Consider the following 16806-nt stretch of genomic DNA (forward strand, 5'->3'; position numbering starts at 1 on the left):
TTAAGTCTGCATAGTGTTTCAGTCATAGTCTTAAATAATATGAATTGAATTGAATTTTTCCTAAAGGCTCTTCTCCACAGGTTTTATATTTACACTGAGTCAGAAACTTTTTTGTATTGCATTCGCTTTGTTACATCTAAGGAATTGCACAGCTTAGTGATGCTACAGCTGTAAAGCATAGTTTTCTGTTTTTGAAGAATTTTGAATAAACTGTGATAAACTGCTTCTCGGAGTGGACATTTTTCACCATTTTCAGTTTGCTGAGAGCCAACAGCAGGAGATGCGGTGTCACTTTCATGGCACGCCAGTACCTTTACCATCTGTAGATGAATTATTATACTTGGAAAGTTTTTCCATTTTCACAAGATTTAATGAAACGCTTTATTAACATAAAACTAACAACTTGAGGGTCAACTTTTATGGCTTGAACCACACTGTGGGAAACATGGAGAAACTGGTCAATGAACCAGAATGCCAAAGTTGTGGATGATTTAGTTGTGGATGATTGTTACATTTGTTTTACTGCTGGAAAAAAATGTCTTCGAACACTAGTGAAGATTGTAAGGTTATAAGAGCTGTTCGCTCCATGAATCCAGTGAAACCATGAGATCAGAAGGATGATGGAAATATTTTGCCCCCAACTGCAGGTTAATGCTGGAGCATTTAAGGTGCAGGCTCATAAGATACTAGACAGCAAGCTTCTGATAATGCACTTTTGGGGCAAGCCTGCTGTCAGAGCAGGTTTCGTCCCACTGCATGTAATGACGATCCTGGCTCGCTTCGCATCACTTGGCAGTGAAACGGTGGCAACTGCACAGAGATCACAGCACGCCCAACGTGGGCTCAGTGCCTCCCTCAGTCCAAGGGAAAGTGACAGGGTTATAAAAGCATGGGTGTGTTGATGTCATCAGGGGGTACGTAAGGATAGCTGGCTATCACAAAACACAAAGCAAGAAGAAATTAAAACCAAAAAGTGCAGAAGAACAACACATTAAAAATACAACATCATGACCTTTAATTGTGTCATTTCTGATAATCTGCTGTGGGACTTTTCTGTGCCATTAAATTCACAGTATGTTTGTTTTGGGGGAATTGCCTTGACAAAGAAAGCTGCTCTACAGCATTATAAAGCAGAACTCAAGCTATCAAGATGAAAGGGAAGCCATCTTTTATTATCATCGCCACTAAATTTCTGCTTTTCCCAACTCGGATTAGAATGAGTCCCCCTCAATGGGCATGAGCACATCATCAAGCCTTTGCAGAGGGATTATAGCCAAGATGATGAAAAAGTGTTTGCAAAATGTATGACGAAGCAGGGGGATTATAATGGATTGTACTCTGTGCTACTGTAACAATTCAGTTGCATGAATACAGTGAGGGTAAAATTTCGTGGATCCAGATAAAACGCTAAAACCTTTGTTGTTATTTCTCGGTGTTTACCATCAGGATCCTTTTAAAAAAACAAAAAAAACAACAACTCTGTCTTTATGTAATCTCACTCTTTGATGACGTAGATCCGGAGTCACTGATGACATGTCTGCAACTTGAGACATGTTGCTGCTGGGTAGTAATCAGTGTTTGGCAGTTTTAATCACAAGTCTTTCATGCCAAGCTTTTAAGCGTATTAGGGAGCAGATTTTAGTTCATTCACTTATTTTGGAGTCTATTAATATACAGCACCTCTTTTAAGCATTTCTTCATCGCAGCTTGTGTGTTCTCCGACCATAGTGTCAACCATTGTCTCTTTTAAATCATCAGATTTTCAGGTTCTCAGTGACAGTCCTTTTTTTTTCTTTTCTTCTTGGTACAAAGGAGCATTTAGTTTTTCCTTCAGGTTGTCTTATCACTCTCCAGGAACTCCTCAAATATTGCCTTTTGTTTTCTGTGGAAACACAGTTATGTTTAAGTTTAAGGATATACTGTTTCTGTGTTTATCTAGTGTTAGGGCTGCTCAATTAATCGCATTTTAATCACGATTACGATCTGGGCTTTCAACGATCATTAAAAATGACTGAGCCGATTATTAGCCCCTCCCTCATTTATCCGCGACACCTTAAAGGCCGGTCCGTGAAAATACTGTCGGGCATAAACCGGTCCGTGGCGCAAAAAAGGTTGGAGACCGCTGATTAAGAGGACCCGAGGGAAGCTCAGAAAGCTAAGCAGAAGTTATTTGGAGAGGAGAGTGACTGCCGTTGGTTGAAAAGAGAGGCAAAGAAAAAAACTTCAGTGGTGTTGCACACTATTTTATATTATTTTTTAAAGTCATTGTTAACCCTTTAAAGCCGGTCAGAGCAGCACGCTCCGTTTTGTGTAACTATTTTTAAATCCCTGTAGAACCTGAACCGTGTAAGCTAGCGCAATAATTTGTTTTGCATATGAAACCGGAGGAGTTGTACTTACATCTTATGCCATCAGCTTGTCCTCGGTCACGGTTTCCTTCCACATAAAGCTTTGCAAAAATTGCATAAAAAGCTCTTGCAGGAACAAAAACATAATATTCCAGAAACACGCTTTGCCGACCCGATCAGCTGTTCGTAACACTTCCCACAGTGAAACCGACGTCAGCGCGAACTATCACATGTCCGCCATTTCCTGCCCGAAACTGGAAGTGACGTCATTTTCGCGGAAATGTAGTTTTTTACTTGTAGGCCTTAAAAGCCTATACTGGTCATGTTTGACTTTTCTGAATAGTTTCTGGGATGCTTAGAACTCGAATTGCACTGCTGGAAATAGTTTATTTTGATGCACCTGCTGTTTTCTTTGCAAATTTGCATCATAGGATTGTTTTTTTTTTTTTTTTTCCTGCAGTATATAAAAATTGGTATATCTCCAAAATAAAACTATGAAGACACTCAATAAGTTTCCTGTTGTTGTAAACTATTTTTTGCAACTTTTTTGTATTTAAAGTTTTGAGGGATAAACCTCTTAAATTTCTCCAAGTAGAAATATATGTAAAAAAACAAACAAAAACGATTTTCAAATTTTTTTTGTAGTTTATTGCACTTTTTTGCAATTAATGTACTTACTATGGACTTAATGCATACATATTATTAAAATATGGGCTATAACAGTTGTATAGCAACTTGAAATGCTCCCATAAATGGCACTACAACATGTAAAAAAATAATATAAGCTCTGGCGGACTTGGTTCTATACTAGGTCTTAAAGGGTTAAATAAATATCGTCAAATAATCGAGATCTCAATTTCAGTGAAAATAATCATGATTATCATTTTTGCCATAATCGAGCAGCCCTATCTAGTGTTGCTGTTTTGGGTCTTTGCATGAAAAGACTTACTTTGACATTAGGTCTAGCTGCGAGCAAATCAGTGCCTCAGCTGCTGCAGCTTGTAGTGTCTAAAGCTCATGCACATATGCACATATTTCATCCTGCCTGCACAGAAGACACTTTCCTCCCATTTTATTGACAGTTATCCATCCAATCGCTGGCAGGTGGGACTCTGTCTGTGTTGAGTGAAGGGAAGGAGGAAGCTTGTGCCACAATGCATAACTGCAATTGTAAAAAATCATTCATTCCTGCAGCAAAGATTGGAAAAACTTTCAGAATCAGCCTGACAGTGTGGGAGACATTTCATGGTTGTTGTCGGTGGCTTGGTGGTTGGGGTTGAATGGACCTAACAGTCTCTGGCATCCTGGGAACAAAACACGGTAAAACCGAAATGAACTCAGGAATTGGTAAAGCAGTGAAAGAGAAATTGATATTGAGTATTGTGGACAAGTGTTTCAACTCACATTCCTCCAGGAAATATTGTTAGAAAGTTTGCATTCCCTTAGTAATTGAGTGTGAAATTGCAGGTGAGCAAGCTGTAGTATCTTTCACCAGCAGCTTCTAAACTGGTTCTCTATAGATTTGTCAGAAACCTGAAATAGTTTTCTATAATTGAAAACTTTTCTCCCCAAATAATCTCCCACTTTGACTGAATGTAAACTTTTTATTTTGCTGCCCGTTATGCTGCCAATAGTCACTGAGTGCTCTAGACTAGTCAAGAAAAACAACAACTCTAAATGTTTGTTTTTTAAAATCAGCTTTCACTATATGTATATCTTTTGGACAAATACAGATGGGTGACAAATTAAAGGAGAAGCCTGAATTACAGCTGCAGTTAACCTGGTAGCTGAAGCATCTTGAGGTGACTGTTGTTGTGATTTGATGCTGTATAAATTAAATTGAATGTAACTGTCCTGGCATGGATATTTTGCTATTACTTGTCCCCATAGATTAAAGAATTACTGCCAATCAGTGATCACTATTTAACTCTGATTTGTACGCTGATGGGACTGATCTCCTCCAGGATTACAGTGCCTAGGGCATGAGGGCACATCTGTGGCCTTTAAATATACAGTAGATCTGGAACTGATGTGTTAGAAAGTGCATCCACCAGCATTGTCCAAACACAAAATGATGGAATATCTGTTGAAAAAAACTAAAACTGCCCTGGCGGGTAATGATGGCCCAACACTGTAATGAGACACTTTGTTTTCTTTCTTTTTCTTCTCTTTAAATTCTTACCTGTCTGTAGCATTTTAGTTCCAGGATCCTCCTTTACCTTTAAATGGCTGAGGTACTGAACAAATGAAGCAGAGCAGCTGCTTGCTGAAGATGGCTGGTTTAATTTCTCCTGCTGACAGGTGCTTTTTGTCAACAGGTTATTACAGCTCTCCTAAATGGCCTGGGCTGCACATTTTTTCTGTGTGCAACTAGTGAGCTAGAAAGCACAGTTCAGATGAGTAAACGTCTGGTGTACGTGATGGAGAGCAGTGCCTTTGTTTTAATAATGAGAGGAAGTCTGTGTTTGCAGGGCGGATTTCTATCGAGCATTTATTTATTCATTCTTTAGATACCAGTTGAATGACCTCACAACTGGATGAATTGTTAGTGCTTTATCAACTGCCTAATCAGAGCCTCTAGCTTTAGCTGTCATCCCAAATCAGGTTTTGTGGTTTGACCGAGCATCAGATGTTTAATCCCCCCCCTCTCCTCACTCTCCTACTGTTCAGCCGTGTCTCTAGATCAATGCAAGACAGGCTTTTAGGACAGGGAGGAGGCGAGGGGTTCGATAACACTGTGTGCGGTGTGTAATCTTATCTGAGAGCCTGTCATATCAGACAGGGCTGCTCCACTGACACGCCACGCTTTCCCAGAGTGGCAAATTAGATTGCTGCAATTAGATTGATGTGTGTACTGCTTGAAGTCTAGAGCCTCTTTAATCATGTCTGGACACTTTGTATTTTGTATTTGTTTCCGATTGGATTAATCTCTGCTAAGGTATGGTGATTAGCTTCTTAGTCTTTGACACTTTGATAGTGTATTGGTAATTCTTCCTGCCCCAGCACTGTGATCTGCCACAGCGGATCACAATTCTCTAACACAGCATAACACATCTCGATATATCCATCCATCCATTCGCTTCCGCTTATCCTTTTCAGGGTCGCGGGGGGCGCTGGAGCCCATCCCAGCCGTCATAGGGCGAGAGGCAGGGTACACCCTGGACAGGTCGCCAGTCTGTCGCAGGGCTAACACATAGGGACAGACAACCATTCACACTCACATTCACACCTAGTGGCAATTTGGCTTATCCAATTAACCTATCCCCACAAGCTGCATGTCTTTGGACGGTGGGAGGAAGCCGGAGTACCCGGAGAGAACCCACGCAAACACGGGGAGAACATGCAAACTCCACACAGAAAGACCCCGGCCTGATGGTGGAATTGAACTCAGGACCTTCTTGCTGTGCGGCAACAGTGCTAACCACAAGTTTTTTTTTTCTTTCTTTCCAAATGTCTCCACTGGGGAAATCTGAATACTTTTGAATGGCCAGAAGGTGGCAACTCATCTGGTTCTAATTGTACTGTAAGTCTGTAAGAAAATCACAAGTCTTTTCAATTGATCTATGTCCTCAGTAAACACTTTCCTGACAGTCACAATGCTTGCTCAATCATCCAGGCAAGGAAATCCCAGAAAGTTGATTTTGTTCTGAACGTTGCGTTTTCATTGGGAGAAACCTTTCATCTCATCGCCATTGATCAATGACAATTTGCATATCAATGATCCCAAAGCTGATTACATGCCCCATTGTTAGTCAGTGCTGCTACTTTCAATCATTATGCAAATATACTGTTTATAATGTTGGGGACATCTGCAATCAGCCAAGACTGAAGAAATGTCCTGGAACTCTTCCACTGAAAACACAACATCAAAATGAACAGAACCAACTTTCTTAGACTTTGCTGATAGCTTTATTGTCTATTTTAATACCCTGTGATCTTAATTTTTAAATCATGATCTCAACTAGAGTAAAACTGATGATAAAGCAGGATAAAGCCTGTCTGATCCAGCCATCACTCATAATGTCCAGTATTCAAAAAATACACAAAGGTAGTGATGCTTAAAATGCTCAGCTTGAGACCTCAAGGCGTGGGTGGTGTCATGATAATTGTGGCTGCATCCATCTACATGCAGTCTATGTCATTTACAAATATTGAGGCTTGCCTAACACTAAAGTAGTCCTCCTTAAAGCTCGGTGTCTCAGAATATGTTAAAATGCATTGGGAGTCAATCACGCATCCACCCCCCTGACAAGTATTCACCAGCTTTCTTGTCCAGCACGTGGGGACTAAACAATTATGCGCTCTGACATAAAGGATATCTGCTATTTGCAGTTCTAGCTGAAGCCTCAGGTTCAGTCATCTCCCTCTCCTCAGTCCTCCTAATGGAACAAATTTCTTTTGACTCCGGCTCTAAAGTCCCTTGATCTGCCAATTCTCTTTCCCTTCCTCTGTCTTGCCAAGAAATGGTTGTTGTTCTGGAAGGCACAAAGAACCATTAGACGCAAGCCTTTTGCAGTTCGACTACGTGATTACCATAATGGTGAAAATGGAGATGCTGAAGGGGGCAGAGATGAGCATATGTGGGGTGCAATTACAATCAGATGTCAGCATTTCTTTTTTCCATGTGGTCCATTCTAGGTACTTTTTGCGTAATGAGTAGAATAATGTCATGTTTGTATGTGCGCGCATGCAATACAAAAGCAGAGAAGCAGAAGATTTATATGCATGGTACTGCTAGTCAAGACAAAGCAGACATGCGGATATATTCGCACACTGTACTCTGAGAAAAGAACGACTTCCATTTCTAGACAAAGACTGCTAACTTTATTGAAAAACATCTCCTATAGTCTTTTCTTAATTGACGAGTGCATAAAATAAATCTGTGAATAAAATTATTTTTTAGTTTTATGATTATAGATATCTACAGGTTTGTGAAATTTCTTCTGCTGAAGAAGATCATGTAATAAAAGCAAAATGAAAAGCAGAACAAAATACAGATAAAAAGATGGCGACGTACGGTGATTTGGTAATTTAATTCTTAAAGGTATAATTCGGCAGTTTTGGGTCTTCAGCTGAATCAAGTAAAAGCTGTTTTTATGTGTTTTTCCAGTATCTACATAAAGGATGAATTCTTAACAGCAGATCAGTTGTCTAGTCTCTTGTCTATTGTTTTTGTCACTTCAATAAGAACTGAGCTGATTTCTGACCCTTCCATCTCCTTTCTTCTTATCCCAGCGTAGTTGTTTGGAAATATGCAACACACTCTGCATATTTCTTGGTGCAGGGTCAGCTTTCCTTAGCCTTATGATTTAAGCAGTGCAGCTCAGTAACAAGTCCTCTGCAAACAGCTCTGTCTCTGCAGCTGCCGCCTGCTCTTTCACGTTCTTTTTAAACATGTGTCATATTCTTTGTTGAAGGAAAGAGAAACAAACACCAGACAATTGGTAGCTTGTTGCACCAAAACTGAAAAATAAGGTAACTCTTGTTTGTATTGCTTTAGACTCGGTCTTTTTAGAGATTAGTAGACGTGAACTATGCAGGCACAAATTAGTCCAGTGTAAAGTGAACAAATTGTGCAGTCTTAATTGAAAATAAGGATTCAATTGAACATGTTTAACAAGCCCTGTGTATGCAGCCTAGTTCTGTGAAGTGACTGGTAGCATGTGTTTAAAATGTTAATCAGGAGGATTAGGTTTCCTGACTATCATCTTGTAGCAAGTGGGATAGGATCTGGGAGTAAGTAGCTTCTATTAGCTGCTACAGAAGACTGTCCCCACTGATTGTGGCACAGTTTTTACTATTGGCTTATCTTTAAATGGCTGCCATCAAACCTCAAATAATGTTGAGGTTTGATGGGACTTCTACCAACGTATTATGCCATAATCATATTTTAAAATTAAAATAAACCTTCAAAATATCAGATTCGTTTATCACTTTGATTAATTTCCTATCTTGGCTTGGCGTTGAAGGCGTATATAGGCTAACCAGGACCCCCCCCCCCCCCCCCCCCCCCCCCCCCCCGAGCTCAACCTCCTTGCTATGCAAACTTCATCACTCTGATGTTGTCTGTGCTATAACGTCTATGCTGTGTAGTTATTGCAGTTAAAACCAGGCTGACATAAAAAGATGCGTTTTAATGAACGGTGATATGCACCTTCAGGGACAAGCGTATATATCCAGATGATCCACCGTCCTTTCATTATTGATATTCAATGACTTATCTGACATCTTCTCCTCAAAGAGGCTAATGCACACGATTGGTATTGCAGCCCTCCAGAAAAGTCAATCTTGATTGATGGGCATGACATTTCACACTCTGTGTTTCTCCCAAGCTTTTTCATGCTCTGCTCTGTAACCCTACTTAATCCTACTCCCTCTAAAACCACTTACTTCTTTCCCCACTGTTGCTCTGTTGGTGCTCTTCATCAAAAGCCCACTCGCCTACAGAACCATTGCCTGTGCGCTTTATCTGTGATGCAGACCATGTGCTTCGAATAGCAACCAGCTAAATGCCTTTAAAATCACACAGACACACTGATGCACTTACTGTCTTACTGGTGTCAGGTAGCATTAGTGCAAACAAGATGCTTATTAGCCTTGCAATTGATAATTGGTTACTGGCAACCACTGGTAACGGGGCAGTGCAATTATTGTAAATCCCAGCTCTTGCATCAATTAGATCCACCCGGCAGTTTAAATATCCATCCATCCAGTTTGTGAACCGCTCGTCTATTTCAGTGTCACAGGGGAAGCTCGAGCCTATACTGACTGCCCCACATTTGTAATATTTTATTTTTTCAGCTTTGTGCTGTGACTTTCCAGCAACAATGAGAAACAAATAAACTCTGATTTGTCTTTCTCATAGGTGTATTAAAACGATCCATCTCTGAGATCTGATTATTCTTATCTGGTTAACAGTATTGCACTTTTAATGTACTTAGTCGATGGAATTTACAATGATCATTGGATTTCATTTCAGGAGTATTACCATACATTTGGCATGCAGTATGTGCTGGTTAAATGAAATTAGAGCGGAAATGTTGCCTCTGAGCTATCCCCCGAGGGATTCAATAAAGAAGTGTCTTATCCTGATTCATATTTATCAGTGGTGCGTGCATGCATTTATAGAAAAAAAGAAGAAGAGAGAATGAACTAATTCTCGCAACATGAGCGTGCTGAGTGATTGATCATGTGGACCGGGGCCGTCTAATGTAACCCCGCCGACCGACACTGACTGGCTTGTGACAGCTATGATAAATGAAAACCCACCGGCCAATGTCTTACTAATGGATTTCCATGTACTCTTTGTACCTACGCACACACACACTCTGGCACTCGCATCTTACTTTCTGGTAGTGATGCTTGCAGGACACGAGTACGCTGGCGTATCCAAGCACACTTTGAGTAATCATATGAAATATTTTTATTTGATCTCAAAAGTTATATTGTGTTTTAGAATTTATTATTTAAAATAAATAAATAAAACATTCAAGCCTTTGCTGAACTAATGACTTCTTAATCAGTTCTTGAGAAAATGTATGAACAATTTGACAGTCAGTTTTTAAAGTCATTCATTAAGAAACCGTGTCCAACCCCAAACATAAATCAGTCGAATCGTGGCCATTTAATGTCAAGTAGTATTTCAGGCTGACTCCTAACGGTTGGGTATTTATGCTTATATTGTTTGTTCTTTATTTTCCAAGGCATTAACTGAGGCAGCTTTGGTTTCTAAATAATGCTTGTGCTGTGTGTACAGTTTGTTTTCAACTTCGCATTAAATATGTAAAATACATTAAAGAGGGCAACAGGATGCATGAGAATGCAAACGAGATCGTGTTGTGATGAATGTCAGTGCGTGTGAATGTTGATCAGTCTTTATAAATACAATAGGGCACACCAATTACCCCCATCTTCAGAGGACCCCTCAGGGTTTCTTCCATTTGTAGCAAAAAAGGCCACAGAAATAAATAGGGTCTTATACCATGGAAGTAGGAGGAGTACACCATGATGGATTGATCTGCTCCGTCTGCTCCTCAGAGTCAATCAATCATCTTAGCTTTGGTGCTGTTTTCGATAGGAATTTTCCACACTGTTTTGCCTGCAGCCACAGAGAGCTGCTTCTGGGTTTGGATAACCAGAGGGCATTGGATATCTGATTACACCCCTCCTCTCAGTTGTCATCATTACTATTTGTCACAGAATAGAGATAAGGCTGCTAGAAAACAAACTAAAAACAGTACTTCCCCTTCACACAGAATGAAGGCTTGAGTTGCATCTGAAAACACGCTCGGTTTCTGCACGCTCTTATACACCACGGACAGTAAATGGTCGATAGTAGGTCATATATAAGCAGTGTGAGTCTTGCTTGAAGCTAGCACTACCCCGTCGATGACAATATAAAGTATACGACAACAAGACGAAAAACACAGCAGAGGGTGTTTAAAAAGTGAGATGGTATTATAGCTACAGCCATGACACTGCGACCTCATCAGGACTTCAGTGCTGAACAAAGGGAGTACTATTACAAGAATGTGGCTTTAAAATTGATTTACCAGACAGAAAGCTCCACATCATGTTTCTCTACATTTTTTACATTAAATGCTTTTAGATTTATGGCCAAAGAGTGTGACTTCCATCATTCAGTCAAGCCAAGTCACTCATCTGTGCTAACCTCATCGGCTAATTCATACAGGCATGGAGACGAGGTGAAAGGCAAACGGTGAAGCGGAGAGTTTTGTTCTCATGCTAATAATGTTGAGCAGGGTAAATGCTGTCAGAACTGAAACTGCTCAAGATATAAATAGCTGAGTTGATGATTGAAACAAGATTTTAAACAAACCAGTTGATGGAGAGAGATTTAAATGTCTCGACTTGTTTATTCTTTTTTGCTCCTGTTGACTCGGGAGAGGCAAAATGCCTCCTACCCACATGATGGAGCAGTATTAACTGCAACTGAGGACATTCTTGGGCGGTGGAAGGAATATTCGAGGGTGCTTGCATATCCTTGAATATACATATTTTCTTTTAGTTGTTCAGCACTTTTGTCAACAGTTGCTTTGGCGGGTTTTTGAGCCTGCTCATAAATAAATTGAATTGAATGTTTTGTGCTCTTGGAAAATGCATTTGACTGCATCCTTTAAGTGTCCTGGGGGGAGTACTTAGAAGTATGAGGTATCTGGCCTGGTATTGTGGCCTGTTTGATTCCTGAAAAACGAAAAAGTTTTTATTGCTGGCAATAAGTCAGACTCATTCCCAGTAGGGTGTTGGACTTCCAATCATAATTTAATTTCTGAGGGATTTCAAGGCACAGTCAATGGCCACAGGATGTCCACAGGATGTTATCTTTGCTTTTTGTGGACGATGTGGTTCTGTTGGCTTCATCAAATGATGACCTCCAGCTTGCATGATGAGCCCCAAGTCTCCCCAAGTCATGAGTGAGAGAAGCAGGAGTTTGACAGTCAGATTGATCAAACGTCTGCATGAATGTGACACTGTTGTAGTAATGACAGACCTGAGAGTAGAAAGCAAGGCTCTCAGTTTCCCAACCCTCACCTATGGTTGTGAGCTCTGGGCAGTGACTGAACCAATGACAGTAGTGGAAATGAGCTTAATCTGAGGGTTGGCTGGGCTCATCCTTAGAAGGATGTTGAGGAGCTCAGTCATTCAGGAAGGAGAGGTGAACCATTATTCCTCTACATCAAAAGGAGACAGTTTTGTGTGGTCTGGGCATCTGACTAGGAGACCTCCTGAACACTTCTAGGTCAGGTGTTGTAGTTGTGTCCTACTGGGACAGACCCAGGACACCCTTGGGACATTGCATCTGTCAGCTGTCTTGGGAGTGCCCCACTGGCCACTGCTATAGGAGGTGGCTGGGGAAAGGATGCTGACATGGACATGAATGGATGGGGGATTTATTGTTATTGCAACTAGGGCTGCCACAAACGATTATTTTGATAGTCGACTAGTCACCGATTATTTATGCGATTAGTCGACTAATCAGATCATCATCCACTGGACGTAAAACTACAGCTTATTGCACCAGCAGCATCTGCTCTTATATAACTATCATTAGCTTACAGCTTTAAGCTTTTAAGGTGCTAACTAAAAATAAAGACAAGATGATAGTTTATTCAATTTTAATGAAATTTGCAGATTGTTTCGGTAAAGTTTAATAAACTCCTTGCTATCTAAAATATAACAGGACACCGGAGTATATTCTCCAGCATCTCACACTTCTGATAATCAGCTGTCTGCTTGACGTTTATTCAGCTGTGTAAAAACTATAACTTTAATCTCAGCCAAACCGATTTACTCAGGAACAAATAAAATACTAAAAAAAAGCCAAACAATAACATTTTTAATTTATCTAAGTGACTCATATATATTTAACCTGAGTCGCGAAAGACGGCGGTGGGTTTGAAAACAATTTGCCGGGAGTCCGGTGTTCTCATGGCGCTAGTGACCTAGCCCCCGGCTAGCTATCGAGCTAGTGGGTAACAGACGTCTCCGAAAACGTCGGAGCGCTTTTGAAAATATGTGGTGTCCTGATAAACTGAGCAGATATTTGAGGTTCACACAGCTACATTCTCGCCTGAAAATATGTTAAACGTTTATTTTGTGACCCAGAAAGAATAATAAGAGTAATATTAAAACTAACTAGCTGCCGCCATTGTTGGAAACTAAGCAGGGCCGCGCTATGAATTCTGGGACACAGCTGCTTCTTCTTCTTCGGGGTTTAACGGCAGCTGGCATCCTTGTACATGCTGTGCTGCCATCTTCTGTTTCAGTCCGTTATTACACTCTTAAATCCTGCTATTATTCCTGCGTCTTTTGCGATCTTACAAAGCTTCAAACGACACGTCGACTATTAAATCAGTCGTCGACGATTTTGATAGTCGACGTAATCGTGACTAGTCGACAAATCGTGGCAGCCCTAATTGCAACTTTCCTTCCAGATAAAATACGCTAATATAGAATATGCTAAGATATAGAGCTATAGAATATGCTGTAGATATGGAGAAACATTTTTTTGTTACTTTGTTTAACGGATGATTATGTGAACAGAGTGACAGAATCAGTAGTAATAACATTACTGGGCTAAAACTGCAGAGCATTAAGGTCGATTAAATGTCCAAGTGGAGTTTATAGCTATGAAACATTTTCACTTACACAAACTAATTTTATCTGTTGTGAGTAGAAAAGTATTGAGGTCGTTCTAGCAGTTTAACACAAAACATTAACAAAATCACAGCGTCTGTTGAGAACAGGATCTGAAAAAGTTCAGTTTTTCAGTTCTGTGTTGTCACCTAAAGGCATGGTTGTGATTTACATATTTGGCGAGCTTTGAAAATAATTCTTCATAAAAATTGAAGTCTTTGATGTACCTGGTTGCTGAATGGTTGCATCAGATCAATCCAACCATCTACTCTAGGCTAAGTTCTCAGAGATGAACAGCAAGCTTTTTCGTCACCTCTCCTACTTAACCAGTTCAGTTTCCACACTATTGCATTTTTTCACCTCATCTACATTTTCAGCCCGCAAGAAGTTTAATTCTCTGCCGGTTTAGTCCCACTTTCTTCTTATTAAACTTCCAAACCCCAATTTGCCTTTAAACTCTTACACAGTAATTCATTAAGGGTAATGTGTTTCTCGTTTAGTTTATGAAAGGAAATAAATAGCTTGAGATTCACAAAGACAAACACTCGTGCATCCACAGTCACTGCAGACAAGCAGATTTTACACTGTGACATTTACGCAGAGTCGATGCAGGAAGCGCACAAACTCCGGGAAATCCAGCAGCAGCTGCTGAATGTTTGCAATAATCAGTATACAGGTTCTTTTATTCCCCTCTGGTGGTTGGTTCCTAAATGACTTGACTTTCATGTTACAGTGACTGGTGCTTTGTAGCGGATGCTTTAATCTCGGAGAGAAGATGCTTTAATCTCGGAGAGAAGATGCTTTTCATGTGGGCCACACAAAGCTGTTTTTGTATTATCATTCAACATCACTGCAGTAATTACTGAAGCTCGGCGCGAGGGAGACTTTTATGTTTTAGTTTTTATCACACGCGCTGTCAAGTTGCTGTTGCTAACCACCACATTAAAGGTTTAGAGTTAAATCTCAGTAGTTATCCATCTTCGAAGACTTTGACTTATGTAGCAGGAAATAAAGTAATGATTTGTCGGTTATTTATTCTACTTTCTACTTTTTTTCTTTTCAAATCTTCTTTAAACCACCCTTTTAAAAAATTAGTTGAAATGCATACTGTCTTAGTGGACAGATTACCGCTTTAGGGATTAGTTACTGTAAAAATAGCATCAGTGTTAAAACAATACTCCATGCAACACGCCGATAGCTCATGTATATGCATATAATAAGATAAGAGGTAGCAGTAGTGACTTGTTTTCCACCCATACGTATACTAATTTTAGAAATTTAACCGATAAAAATGTATTTTGCTTCACCGTGGAGAGGATCGACCAGCTGTATAAAGAATACACTGGGAAAAAACCTTGTCCACACAAAGAAACTTCGGGGTGGTCTGAGAAAGACTTGCAGTCACAGTGGAAAAGTCAGAAATAGCTTTATTTGGTTGGATGTTGCGAATTGTTGGACTGATTTGTTGTTGTGTGAATAGTTGACAGGTACTGCATGTTGAGATTTTTACCTTTTCACCTCATATCCTGCTAAAAAAGAACCTAAAAACAAGCAGAACTTGTCTCCGTGCATAACTGTGTTTTCTCTGATTTTTGCAGGTGGCCTGAGAGGAGCATCCGTCGTTGACTCACTAGACACTCTGTACATTATGGGTTTGATGGATGAGTATAATGATGCCAAGGAATGGGTGAAGACCAGCCTGGATCTAAATTCGGTGAGAAACTCATTTTAGTGTCAAGTTTCTTTCTTTCTTTTTTTCTTTTTTTTCGCATTTTACTTTCGGGCAACTTGGGGGCAACATCCTCCCCTCCATCAAGCTTAACCACACTCTTACTACATAAGCATAATGAAGTTTTCAGCTGTGACCGTGCATGCTCGATTGATTTCAAGCTGTGCTTTTGTGCTTTAACAGCGACATTGTGTCCACTGAGTCTGACAGTTTTCCAAAGCTCAGGACATTCCAGCAGAAATCAAAAGCTTCCTGTGTGGCCACCAGCCACGCCGTGTTACCGACTGATGAAATTCTCTGCCTCTCTGAAAGGTCTTTGTGGGGCAGAAAATGTGATAAATAAAGGAGAGAGTGCTGGAGCAGGGTTTAAAGGGTGTTGTAGATTAAAAAAATGTGGGAGAGAGGAGGCAAAGAGAGGCCATGACCCTTTCATTGAGCGAGTCTGTAAAGGCTGGGTTGCAAGCAGCGTGGGTTGCCAGTTCTGATATCATGTTGAATTGAGCGAAAGCGGCAACCAGGAAGGGCTTTTAGGGAGTTTGCTGCTAATAGGTAATGTGTGAGCCTGTTTGTCAGTGTGTTTTTTTTTTATGCTTTGCAAATGAAAGGGGTCATTTCCGGACCAACCTTGTCAATAAAATGTGGTTATGTAATAGTGTGTAATTACACAAAGCTTGCAAACACAACTATGTCATTATGACTGTCATCATGGTAGGCTACTGTAGACGCTAGGCAGTAATTATACAAATTCACTGCCTGTTATGACAGCACGCCAAATGTCTCAAGTTGAAGTTGTTTTGTTTGTTGACAGTTAAGGCCCCAAAAACACTTGTTTATTATGAGTGTGTTGGTGAAGAAAACCAATCTTTTTTTTTTTTTTTTTTTTTAATTCATATTTTTATTAAGGTTTCAAAAGCAAGCATTCACAGTATGTACATCATGTAAGCATTCTTCATACTTAGGTTATCTGCCTTAAATACTGAAATAGTATTTTAATTTACATCCAAGTCATAAGGGAAGAATACTTACAACGATAGAAGTAATTGAAACCATCACATAATCCGAAAATCAAAAAACAAAAAACAAAACTAACAAACCTAAGAAAAGAGAAAAAAAAGAAAAAGAAAGAAAAAAAAGAAAAAAGAAACAAAAAACAAAAAAAACAAAAAAAAAACAAAAAAAAAACACGGATGTGTTGGTATGGGGTGATCCTATAAATATATATACATACATCATAATTATTGGTTTGTAATAGTAAAATCTGGCCTATGAGGCGTGATATATTTAACCCAGTTTTCCCAATATGATGTAAATTTCTCCAGCTTGTGGTTAACAGAAGCTGTTATCTTTTCCATGTTATAAATTTCCATTGTGATTTCCATCCATGTACTTATGTTTGGGCTCTCTGGGGATAACCATTTTCTGGTGATATTCTTTTTACAGGCCACCAATAAAATATTTATTAAATGTTTATCATATTTAGGCCATTCCTGAGGTATATATCCAAAGAACATAGTCTTACTCTCGAGAGGTATTTCACGTTTAAAGATATCCTGTAAGGCATTATGTATTTCT

The 16806-nt window shown here is 39.8% G+C and overlaps 1 protein-coding gene across 2 annotated transcripts in view; it reads left to right on the top strand.

Annotated features, from left to right (window-relative positions):
• The window catches only part of LOC146622714 (mannosyl-oligosaccharide 1,2-alpha-mannosidase IA), a 207540-nt gene that overhangs the window by 96370 nt on the left and 94364 nt on the right, over nucleotides 1–16806 (top strand). For both annotated transcript variants that reach the window (XM_085366357.1, XM_085366358.1), the window contains exon 3: nucleotides 15104–15219. In XM_085366357.1, the coding sequence (XP_085222483.1) occupies nucleotides 15104–15219 (116 nt within the window). The remainder of the gene's footprint in view (nucleotides 1–15103; nucleotides 15220–16806) is intronic.

The sequence above is a fragment of the Diplotaxodon limnothrissa genome, linkage group LG11, assembly GCF_057381915.1.
Source record: "Diplotaxodon limnothrissa isolate DT_005_m linkage group LG11, D_limnothrissa_male_GT1.1, whole genome shotgun sequence".
Taxonomy (NCBI): domain Eukaryota; kingdom Metazoa; phylum Chordata; class Actinopteri; order Cichliformes; family Cichlidae; genus Diplotaxodon; species Diplotaxodon limnothrissa.